The sequence below is a fragment of the Ovis canadensis genome, chromosome 11 (genome assembly GCF_042477335.2).
Source record: "Ovis canadensis isolate MfBH-ARS-UI-01 breed Bighorn chromosome 11, ARS-UI_OviCan_v2, whole genome shotgun sequence".
Classification (NCBI taxonomy): domain Eukaryota; kingdom Metazoa; phylum Chordata; class Mammalia; order Artiodactyla; family Bovidae; genus Ovis; species Ovis canadensis.
Genome location: NC_091255.1, coordinates 69,148,850 through 69,161,219, shown reverse-complemented (window position 1 = coordinate 69,161,219; position 12,370 = coordinate 69,148,850). Strand labels below are relative to the sequence as shown.

Sequence of the window (12,370 nt, the reverse complement as noted above, 5' to 3'; positions counted from 1 at the left end):
ACCAAAGAAAACATATTTTGATGGTTTTAAAAATATACTTAATGTAAATGTTTAAGTCGCGTGATTAGTTAATTAGTAAAACAGCTAGCAACCGGAAGAAACGGTTACAAGAAAAACGTTAGCACAAAGGCAATGACTCAGAAATATGTAGATAGAATAAATACAACAGAAGGGTTTAGAACATGAAGGTCCCAGTGCGTTCAAATGACTGGAAAGAGCTGAAATGCTATCGGCATATTTCTTCAATAAGGAAAGCCATATCCTAGGCGCTGATCACTGAAGTCTGACAACCGTCTTCACTTCTCATTAACTACCACTCTGCCCCCTGCTGTTAGCTTTCCAGGGCTGTGACACTCTGTGGTCAAAGGCCCACGTAATTCATGCCCCAGCTATTCAGCTGTCCTCAAATCCAATCCACACAGCGGAGAAGGACTGTTTTCTCCAGATGGTCCCCATTTCCTCTTCTCGAACATCCAACAGAGTTCTGATTCGCTGCAGTAATAAAATATTTCTTCTTCCTCTCTCTCCCATGCAACTGATAAGCACTTCTGTCCCTATCTCTTTATACCCACGGAAACATTCCTGTCGTGTTTTTTTTTTTTTAATATCATTTTAACATTCTTATCTCTTGTCTTAAAAGGTTTAAAAAAATTTTTTTTTTTTTAAATCACCACGTGCTAGGCCACATGTTGTTACGTCTTCTGTGTACGCGGGCTAAGTCGTTTCAGTATGCCCGATTCTTTGCGACCCTGTGGACTGTAGCCCACCAGGCTCCTTTGTCCATGGGCCTCTCCGGGCAAGAGTACCGGGGTGGGTTGCCATTTCCTCCTCCATGGGATCTTTCTGACCCAGGGATCAAACTGGGGTCTCCTATATTGCAGGTGGATTCTTTACCATCTAAGCCACCAGGGATGCCCGTGTTTAGGAAAAGAGCACAAAAAATTTCCTACATTTTTCTCTGAGCTTTCCACAAGCATTCCAAATCTCACCAGAGTGCGGGATGGGCTGGCCACAGTCCACATGGCTTCCTTACAAAAAGCAGCATCCAGTGTGGCAGCATACCCCCAACACACCTAATACATGCATTTCGATATTTACTTGGATTTTTTAAAAAACAGCAACAAAAGGAGAGACAAGGCCCTGTAAAGCGGAAACCTGTAGTTTTTACCAAGTGAGCAGGATCTGGGGTTGTCTTCAATTCCCACCTAAATGTCAGTAGGTCAGGCTGCTGGAAGAGGGCTCTAGAATAATTTCCAAAGATTTCCAGAGTTCCGGCAGAGTGCAGTCTAACATATCACTACTGTTTCACTCCTTAGACTGCAGGATACAAAGTCACCAGCAGGTTTGTAGCTTGTGGCTCACAGCAGTGCCCAATCCATAAGATACCATCAGCTGTTCAGCAGAGCCCCAAATAGCCAACGTCTAATATTATGCGTGTGTGCATGGTAAGTCGCTTCAGTCTGGGCCAGCTCTTTGCGGCCCCATGGACTGTAGCCCACCAGGCTCCTCTGTCCATGAGATTCTTCAGGCAAGAACACTGGAGTGGGTTGCCAAGCCATCCTCCAAGGGACCTTCCCAATCCAGGGACCGAACCCCCATCTCATGTCTCCTGCATTGGCAGGCGGGTTCTTTACCAGTAGCACCACCTGGCAAACTGTAATACTATACAGTTTTATAATACTTATACTTTTGATGTGATGCTATATATTAATTTAAAGAAGACATTGAGCCTGTTATTTTTCTTTTTTTCCCAGTGAGGCTAGGGCATATCATTTAATAGTGAAATTACATAAAGATACATCTGTCATTTTCCAACTAAGCATATTTGTGTATAGTCAGTTCCATGGTGACTGCTGAAGGCTTGTCTATACAGATTCAGTTCCCTATCTGAACCAAAGAGAATCTAGTAAGACTGTTTTTTTTTTTAATTTTTTTAAAATTTTATTTATTTATCTTTAAGCCTTTTTATTTTGTATCAGGGTACAGCTGATTAACAATGTTGTGACAGTTTCAGGTGGGCAGTAAAGGGACTCAGTCACACACACACATGTGTCCCAAATCCCTTTACCATTCGGGGTTCCATGTTACACTGAGCAGAGTTCCCTGTGCTATACAGGAGGTCCTTGTGGGTTACCCATTTTAAATGTAGTTGTGTGCACATGCCCATCCCAAACTCCCTAACTATCCCTTCTCCCCATCCTCCTGAACCACTTCTATGAGTTTGTGCCAAAAATAAAATGATTAATCTAGCTATATCAAAAAGAGAGCTGGAACTTCCCAGGAGGTCCAGTGGTTAAGAATTTGCCTCCCAACGCAGGGGGCATAGGTTCCATTTCCGGTTAGGAAACTAAGATTCCACATGCCTTGTTGCCAAAAAGCCAAGACTTAAAATAGAATCAATACTGTAACAGATTCAATAAAGACTTTTTTTTTTTAAAAAAAGGCCCATATCAAAAACATCTTTCAAAAGAAGGGTAAATATGATAAATATGAAAAATCAGTAGTTTTCTTCTGTGACCTTGCCACAAGTTGTTGCCAATAAAACATTCTCTTTGGCCGCTAATCCGAATGGAACAATTTAAGAACAAGCTGATGTACTACACCGTCTACACTTCTCTACCACTGTAGTTTGGTTTCTTACTTTGTATGACTTGCATACATTACCTCTCTAAAATATTTCCCAGAATATTTTATAGTTTTTAAAAAGTGCAACAGGTCAGTCTGACCTGAATTATTCAGGCCTGTGACTGAAGCCCAGGACCATCTATTAATATCAATGTAAACAGATCAAGGAGATTTGAAGGACACAGCGTTGCCTTATATCAGTGTTTCTAGCTCATCCTCAGGTAGCACAGCAAATACCCAATGGTCAGAGTGTATTGGCCAAGGTACAGAGAGCGAAGGAGACACACAGATTTATCCTGAACTGAGCTTGTCCCACGAATAACAAACAGAAAGTGAGGTAAAATGTTACCAGATTACTCTTAGCCTGAAAAAGGCACTTCTCCAGGGCGTTTTAAAAAGGTACCTAGCTTAAGGCTAGATTGGACAACTTAAAGGAAGGAACTAGGAATCAGAAGACAAGCTCTCACATCTGCAGTCAAGGCAGTTTTAAATCACATGATTTTCCACCTGGGCCAAAGGAAGCAACGCCACAAGGTGACGAGGATAAACCGGGATGCTGGGATAAACCGGGATGCTGGAGCAACGCCGTTCACGGTGCCACTGTAGGCATAAAATGGCGCAGAGCAGACGGAAAGAGCTTGAAAGCCTTAAAATATTACAGAGGTGTTATTACAATCAGCCGCAGGATTTTAAGCTTCTCAGACCGGGGATCATACTCTGTCCATTTTGTTAACCTACATCGGACCTGTTATAGCTGTGAAGTGAGTGAAGTTTGCTCAGTCAGCGCGACTCTTTCCTGACCCCATGGACTGTGGCCGGCCAGACTCCTGTGTCCACGGGATGATTCTTCGGGCCGGAGTCCTGGAGTGGGTAGCCATTCCCTTCTCCAGAGGATCTTCCTGCCCCAGGGATTGAACATGGGTCTCCTGCATTGTAGGCAGATTCTTCGCCGTCTGAGCCACCAGGGAAGCTACTATATATGTGTGTGTGTGTCTGTGTGTGTGTATATGTGTGTGTGTATGTATATCATATATGTAAGTAACAGATTGATTGGTGAAAGGCAGAGGAAATATACAATTGGTACTCTACCCTCAGGTTCAACCAACCTCGACGGGAAATAATTTTTTTTAATTCCAGAAAGTTCCAAGGAGCAAAACTTGAATGTGCCGCACACCTCAGTAATCACTGACATGACACCCACATTGCATTTACAGCTATTTACAGAGCACTGACAGTGCATTAGGTGGTGTAAGTTTCCTGGAAATGATTTAGAGTATATGGGAGGATGCGCTAAGGGACTTGAGCGTCTGAGGATTTGGGCATCTGTAGAGGGTGGGGCAACGGCAGCCCACTCCAGCACTCTTGCCTGGAGAATCCCAAGGACAGAGGAGCCTGGTGGGCTGCAGTCCATGGGGTCGCGAAGAGTCAGGCATGACTGAGCGACTTCCCTTTCCCTTTTCACTTTTCATGCATTAGAGAAGGAAACGGCACCCTACTCCAGTATTCTTGCCTGGAGAATCCCAGGGACAGAGGAGCCTAGTGGGCTGCTGTCTCTGGGGTCGCACAGAGTCGGACATGACTGAAGCGACTTAGCAGCAGCAGCAGCAGCAGCAGCAGCAGCAGGGGTGGGGCAAGGGAAGGGTCCTGGAACCAATTCCTTGCAGAGAACAAGGGACAACTGTATGCATAAGTGAGATCAGACAAGATTCCAGTTTCCTCTCTTGACCTGGCAGGATCTGAAATCTTTTTTGCTCCCTGTCTTACTTAAACCTGGGCCTCCCTGGTGGCTCAGTGGTAAAGAAGCCTCCTGCCAGTGCAAGAGACACGGGTTCAATCCCTGGGTCAGGAAGATCCCCCGGAGAAGGAAGCGGCAATCCACTCCAGCATTCTTGCCTGGGTAATTCAATGGACAGAGGAGCCTGGTGGGCTGTAACCCATGGGGCTGCAAAGGGTCGGACACGACCGAGGAACACAGATGGAATAGTTGTTAAAGCCACAGCCTTTCATCTTAGCCACCAGCCACAATGCCTCCGGATGAATAAACTCTGCTTTCCAGGCACGGCTTAGAAAAAGGTTTCACACCTAATACATTCTCAAGATAGATTTGCTGATAGATTGGATGAACAAAATCTGATGTTTTGTAATGATAATTTTGCCTGAACTTGCAGAATGACCTGAAATGCCGAATTTTACAGCAAGATACTAGTGGACATACGGCTCCTAAGAGCTAACGGGTGCTGTCAGAATTTAGGGGGAAGGGAGTCTCTTGGCTGGCTTCCCTAATGGCTCATCAGGTAAAGACCCCACTGCCGGTGCAGAAGACACAGGAGCCTTGGGTTCAATCCCCTGGAGGAAGAAACGGCAACCCAGCCCCGTGTTCTTGTCTGGGAAACCCCATGGGCAGAGGAGCCCGGTGTGCTGCAGTCCGTGGGGTCACACGGTGGGACATGACTGAGCGACTAAGCAGAGAGACTCTTGGACGGGACAACAGGATGTGATCAAAGACAGCTGGGCAAAGACGACCTTGAACCCTCGATGGAAAGTAGAATTTGGAAAAATGAAGACTCCGGTGGGGGCTGGAGAAGGCCGAAGACAGACAGCAGCAGAAGTGAACACAGTGAAACCTGTGAATTCACGTCCCAAGTTAAGACAAGTAATCCTGTGTTGACCAGACTGTTTAAACAAAGGAAGCTTGGAGTAGGTGACAGGGAGATAAGGCTGAACAGGTATGGTTGCGCCATATGGGGAAGAGCGCTGAAAGCCACGCTGAATCTATTTGGGGATTTCTAGAATTTCTGCCAGTCCTCATAATACACGGTTATACTTTGATACAGTTAAAAAAAAAAGGGATTAGAAGATGTTGTGTAACCACAACTCACCAGCCAGTCCCCTAAACCACCTCCCACGTGGGGGAGCCCCAATATACTTAATTATATATCATATTACATTGCTGTTGTTTCGTTGCTAAGTCATATCCAACTCTTTGCGACCCCACGGACTGTAGCCCTCCAGACTCCTCCGTCCATGGGATTCTCCAGGCAAGAATACTGGAGTGGGTTGCCATTTCCTTCTCTAGGGGATCGTCCTGACCCAGGGATCAAACCAGGATCTCCAACATCAGCAGGCAGATTCTTTACCACCGAGCCACTAGGGAACCCCATATATTAATATGTAACACACCTGTTTACATCATATTTTCTAAAACCTAGAAAACCAGATATCAGCCCTGAATTCTTAGCTCTGCCTTTGATGACTTTGCTTCCCTTGTTCCTGAGACCGAATGGACACAGCTGGAAAACACTCATAAATGCCAGGCACAGGCGAGTTTTGCCACCTGGGAGACAATGTTTCAAGCTGTGATATATTCCTTGTCTCACCTCTGAAGAGATTGTGACCGTGGTCCTTGGTTGCCTTGCTAGAGCAGGGAAATAGGAAGTCCTCTAATTCCTGAACAAAACGATACTTAGGCAGTGTAGAAAATCAGAATGCATGATTGCAGCTCTCTCTGTTTTAACCCATAGTGGTTCCAATCAGATACGTGAGCTGGGTTTAGAGGTATGAATTGTTAGAATCGGAAGGGGCCTTCGTCTGATCCTCCTTATTTTAGGGGAAGGAAAAGAGGTTCAGAAAGGTGAAGTGACTTCCGAGAGAAGACGCACCTAACTTTTTCTAAGCCAGGGCTAGGATCCCATCTCCGAGAGTCTAGTGTGTTTCTTGCATCTTGGGAATTCCCTGGCATTTCAGTGGTTAGGACTTCCTGCTTCCGCTGCCGAGGGCCCGGGAACAAGGATCCCACAAGGAGTACAGTGTGAACAAGCCAATCACACCTTACCAGGTCTTGTTAGTTTTAAGTTAATTCAGAAATAGGGCTTCCCTGGTGGCTCAGTGGTAAGGACCCAGGTTCGATCCCTGAACTGGGACGATCCCACATGCCGCGGAGCAACTAAGTCCGCTCTAGAGCCGGGGAGCAGCAACTCCTGCGACCTGAAGGTCCTGGAGCCTGCGCTCTGCAGCAAGGAAGCCACCGCCATGAGCAGCTCACGCCCCGCAGCGGGAGAGCTGCCCTCGCCCCCACAGCCAGAGTCCTCCCAGCAACAAAGACCCAGCACAGCCAAAAATAAGTAAATCTAAAATAAAAGTAGAGCATAGGGAACCTCTCACAGCGGGCTGCCCAGGTGGTGTTAGCGGTAAAGAACACGCCTGCCAGTGCAGGAGATGTAAGAAACACGGGTTCGATCCCTGGGTCGGGAAGATCCCCTGGAGGAGGGCGTGGCAACCCACTCCAGTTCTTGCCTGGAGAATCCCATGGACAGAGGAGCCTGGCGTGCTACAGTTCACGGGGTCGAAGAGTCGGACACGACTGAGCATGCACGTATACCTGCTCACGGTAGCGCCTGGCAGGCTTTCTCAAATGCAGCGCTGTGGACATCTGGACCAGATGATTCTTTCTCCTGGAGGCTGCGTGTGGACCGTGGTATTACGGCCAAATCCCTAGTCTCTACCCACTGGATGCCATGCTCAGCACTACCTCTTGGTTGGGGCGAGCCAATCCACCTCCAGACACTGTCACACGTGCCCTGGGGGTCAAAATCACCGCCGGTGGGGACACTGTACCCCCTCCCTCCACCTTGTTCACCCCACACAATCCTCTAGAGCAGCCCCTCCAGAGCCAGGCTGCCCTAACCTAAGGGCCTCTTTCCACAGTCTCCTCCCTCTCAGCTGACGGCCAAGGGCCCCTCCCAGGGGCTCCCATTTCCCCTGCAGCTGTGAACTCAGCCTCTGGAATCCAGTTATTCCAGGTCATCGTGCTGGCAGGTCTCCTCTATCCCTTACAGCGTGCATTTGAGTGCCTACTGTATGCTCCATGCTGGGCACGGGGGCTGCAGAGATCAGTCTGTGATCTCCAGCAGGTCAGTCTCCCGGGGGAGAGGAGGTGGCAACAAACACCTGTCTGCCTCCGGGGGAGTGTCGGGGGTGTTGCAGGCAGGGTAATAGAAGGAGGGAATTCACTCCTTGCCCTGAGGGCGGACGTAGGGATGATCCCAGGAGGGAGCCAAGAGGCCTAGAGCCTCTTCAAGGACAAATCTGCAGGAGCTAGGAAGAGCATGGATGAGGAGGGACAGGCAGAGGGAGCGGGGTGTGGGCACAGGGCGGGAAGGAGAGGGTGGGACAAACCAGGACAGTGCTTCCGACATCCATCTATCTGGCCACAGGCACACTAGGGCTCCCCAGGCGGCCCAGGCGGTGAAGAACCGGCCTGCCACGCAGCAGGCCCAAGCTCAGTCCCTGGGTTGGTAGATCCCCTGGAGAAGGGAATGGTGACCCACTCCAGGCTTCCTGCCTGGGCAATCTCTTGGACAGAGGATCCTGACAGGCTATAGTCCATGGGGTCACAAAGAGTTGGACACAACTGAGCGACCAACACTTCGTACATGGGTGAAATAGACAGCCATCGGGAAGGTGCTCTACAGCACGGGGGGGCTCAGCTCTGGGCCCTGTGATGACCTAGAGGGGCGCAGGGAGGTCCAGGAGGGAGGGGAGTGTGTGTGCACGTGGCTGATCCACCTTCTGTGCAGCAGAAACGAATGTAACATTGTAAAGCAATTATACTCCAATAAAAAAATTTAAAAATGAAGGCCAGATTTTTATTATTAGATTATCATATAATCATGTTACAAACATCTTATTTTTAGGATTATTCTGCATTCAGTTCCCATTTAGTATGACTCACTTCTATTTTTAAATTGGTCTCAATGTGTATTTGAAGTTTTTTAAATTTAATTTTTTTCTCCTTCATTAGATTCTTGTTTTCAGTTTATCACTTGGTCAGTTCTTATATAAACTATTAATTTTCTCAAGAAAGGCATAAATTGGAATCTACGAACATAGAAACCTCTGTAAAACACAATCAGGGTTTCATGCAAAAATGAATTAGGCAGCCATAAAAGTTTGGATCTATTAAAAAAAAAAGGCAAGGACAGAGCAATCCCGGCTTCCAGCAGCAGCACCCGTAGCAGCAACACAGCGTGAGAATGAACTGCAGAGAAGTAGGACCCAGGCCTCAAGGAGCCAGTTACACCCAGCTTGAGAGTTTGGCATTGATCTCGAAGGTGACGAGAGGCTGGGGGAGACTGCCTCGAGTTCTTGTATTCGAGACTGCCTTGTACTCTAGAAAGATCTGAAGCACAGAAAATTTTAAAGATGAAGAATCAAAGTAGGAGCGCAGGTCACCGGCAGAGAAACACCTGCTGGCCTGCACGCTCACCACCAAGGGTCGGGTTCTCCTCGTAGGAGCACGGCCGCAGACTCCCGAGAAGAGGAACAGCTTGCCACCGTACACATGTGTTAATACAACCTCCTCCTCCACCCAGGAGGGGGCTGGAGGGAGCCTGTTACCACCTGGACAAGAGAAGAACTTTTCCTTTGGGACTCCAAGCCTTTGCAGAGAGGCTGAGTTCCCTGCGGAAATTCAAAGTATGTTTTTCCCAGAAAGAAAAAACGATATATGTTGCCAATTGTAAATCACACTGAGGGAACTCTGCTCCAAGTTATGTAGCAGCCTGGATGGGAGGGCAGTTTGGGGGAGAATGGACACCTGTATACAGTTGGCTGAGTCCCTTTCCCGTGCAGCTGAAACTATCATAACATTGTGATCAGCTATACTTCAATACAAAACAGAAAATTTAAAAAATATATATGGTTCAATTTATGGTCAAAGGTAATCAACCCTGATCCTAAAAGAAATCAACCCTGAATATTCATTGGAAGGACTGGTGTTGAAGCTGAAGCTCCAATACTTTGGCCACCTGACAAGAAAAGCAGACTCACTGGGAAAGACCCTGATGCTGGGAAAGCCTGAAGGCGGGAGGAGAAGGGGACAACAGAGGATGAGATGGTTGGATGGCATCACCGACTCAATGGACATGAGTTTGAGCAAACTCCGGGAGATAGTGAAGGACAGAGAGGCCTTACGTGTTGCAGTTCATGGGGTCACAAAGAGTCAGACACGACTGAGCAACTGAACAACAACAAAAGGTCAAAGGTCTTTTGCATAGCGTGTGTATGTGTGTGTGTGTGCACTGGCTATTAAACACATGACTGTCTCTATAGGAATATGAACGGCAGACTGACCTGCAGGACATAAGCCACTTGCTGTACGAGCACAACTCCTGCAGAAAAACGCCCCAGACACGATGTGATTCAAGCTCTTCAGGAGGCGTCTGGGGCAATTCAAGAGACAGCAATGCTGCTGACCACGTGAAACGCAAATGTTCGTGAGCTCAGGCCCACGTCTGCTCCTCCATCGATGCCTGGAAAAGTGAACTGGACACGCCGAAATGGATCTCCATGCCCACGTCGTCTCCTACTTGAATGAAACTTAAGGGGAAAAATGCTGGTTCAACAAGGCTCAGATTGTATGTGCAAGAGAGGGAGGAATACACAGCAAGGATTTGCTCAGAAAGATAGTGAAAGAAAGGAAAACAGCAAGTCTTTGTATCTGAGCTCATGGGACTGAGTGCCTTCCTTTTAGAGCCAGAAGCTAATATGAACATGAGGTGACCCTGATTAATTCTCATTCATGTCGGCAGAGGGGATCAACTTAAGTAAATTGATGTTAGCTCCATGACCTACTGCATATTTGTTTTAAGAGCTGATTTGTAGCTGAAACATGGTGGCCTTCTTCCCTCTGATTCATCCATTACTCAGAAGGCCCTGGCTTCTTAGAATTCTTAATAAAATTCCAATAGTTTTCATCAGCGGTCATCAAACACGGCCAAACCCTGTTTCAAAGTGCCTCTTTTTGCCTTTTGCTACCAACCTGACCTATCTCTAGCTTCTCCTGGTTTCAAATCTTGATCGTTGAGGGCATATTTACCTTCTTAAAACAAAGCTTTAATTCACTTACATCCCTTTCCAAAGCCGTTTCACCAGCTCCTAATTATCTGCAGAATAAAGCCCAAGCCTCCGGCTTGGCCCCCACTGTGAATCCCGCCCACTCCCACATCGCATGCAGTGTAGACAGGCTTCCTTGCTCTCTCCTAAACAGGGCTGCTTCAGATGTCCACCCGGCTTGCCTGATGGCTCAGCTGGGAAAGAATTTGTCTGCAATGCAGGAGATGCAGGTTTGATCCCTGGGTAGGGAAGATCCCCTGGAGCAGGGCATGGCAACCCACTCCAGGGTTCTTGCCTGGAGAATCCCATGGACAGGGGAGCCTGGCGGGCTGCAGTCCGTGGGGTCACAGAGTCAGACACGACTGAACGCACGCAGGTGTCCACTGTGCTTGTTCACACCTCAGCAGGTTCACGCTCTCAGTTCCACCCTCGACCTGAAAAGCACCTTTCTGAGTCTGGTCCACACAATGAAGCGGACTGAGCTCACTTCAGCCCAGGCCCCCTCCATTCCTTGCAAGGAATGTCCCGTGCCTGCCTGCTTCCCTGAGAAGCGGTGACATCTCTGCCCACCTGCTGTCCAGCTCCTAGCCGTGAGCATTACCGGCTGACCTCAGGTCCTGGAGAGGGCCTGGCACACTCCAGGGGTTCAACAAAACTCAGTAAACTCTGCTGAACAAATGCGAGACATCTGACGGTTAATACAGCATGACCACCCACTTTCTCCCTGAGGCCAGGGGACTTTCCTAGCCCCCTTCAGGTGAGAAACAACATCTAAGCAATTTAACTCTGATAAAGTTTGCTTTGACACAGAAAAAGCAGAACTTCCTCCGTGATCCTTCAAGAAATGAGAACTCCCCATCCCCCCCACCCCCCACCGCCTCCACCCCGCCCCAGCACTGAATTTCAGATTCCCCAAAGCGACCTGGACCTCTGCTCACTAACTAAAACTTTGCATCTTCTCTGCAGCCACCTCCCCCTGGCCAAATCACCAGCGAATTCTCCAGGCAAGAAAAAGGTTTTTTAAAAATGGACGTTTGGGGGGGGGGGGGGGGAAGAAACGTCTACAGGCAGGAACCGTCCAACTGGTACCGCCCTGCAAACACGTGAACCCCGAAACCGACTTTCTGAGCCGGCCGAGTGGTTTTCAGCCAAACGAATGTTTTTTAGCTGCTGTTTCGGGGGCTTTTGGAGAACACAGATGCCCGCTCCCCTCGGCCTTGCCCAGCTTCTTCTGTCACCGGGTACCGAGTGCGTGTCCGACTTGTTTACCTGGACGCAAGCTCTGCCGCCTCCAATCTTCCCGCGCAGCGACCCGCGCGACCACGTGTCCTGAAGTCAGAGCCCCGCGGACTCCGCGCAGGAACTACACTTCCCAGCGGCCCCCGCGCCCTTCGCAGGAAGGACGTCTGCGCACTAAGATACTCAGTTCCAAGTTTGGAGCTTTTAGCTGCCAGCCCTGGCCCATCATGTAGCTGCAGCACAGCCTTCCCTAACGTTGCAACTGGGGGGAAAATCACTTTCCACTCTGCTTTGCAAGGCGTGCATTTCCATCTGGATCCCCTGGAAGTCCATCTGCTGCCTCGGTCAAGAGAAAGTCCACTTGCATGAAGATTGCACGCCTGCAGCTTGCATCTTTGTTGCAAAACTAGCTACAGAAGAGAAGCAAGGCAAAGTCTTTTGTGCTCCCCTCCCCCATCAAAGGAAAGGGGAAAATGTCTCAGTCGAAAGGTAAGAGCCTGTTTGCATTACTTGCAAAAAATGCAAAGGGTTGTGCATGCATTTATGAATGCATGGATGCAATTTACGCCTGGCGATTGCATTTTTAAGTTTGAGGTTTTCCACAGCTCAGTTG

At 48.4% G+C, this 12,370-nt stretch overlaps 1 protein-coding gene and 1 long non-coding RNA gene across 2 annotated transcripts in view; one reads left to right on the top strand and one right to left on the bottom strand.

The window, feature by feature from the left end:
* Nucleotides 1–8,248: 8,248 nt before the first annotated feature.
* LOC138414568 (uncharacterized) lies at nucleotides 8,249–11,872 on the bottom strand. Its single transcript, XR_011246892.1, has 3 exons — nucleotides 11,788–11,872; nucleotides 9,757–10,002; nucleotides 8,249–8,803 (listed from the first exon to the last, which is right to left on the bottom strand). It is a non-coding gene; the product is annotated as an uncharacterized lncRNA (long non-coding RNA).
* Nucleotides 11,424–12,370, top strand: part of MAP2K6 (mitogen-activated protein kinase kinase 6) — a 108,442-nt gene continuing 107,495 nt past the window's right edge. Inside the window, exon 1 of the mRNA XM_069542233.1 lies at nucleotides 11,424–12,246. Coding sequence (XP_069398334.1) covers nucleotides 12,231–12,246 — 16 coding nt within the window. The 5' untranslated portion in view covers nucleotides 11,424–12,230. The remainder of the gene's footprint in view (nucleotides 12,247–12,370) is intronic.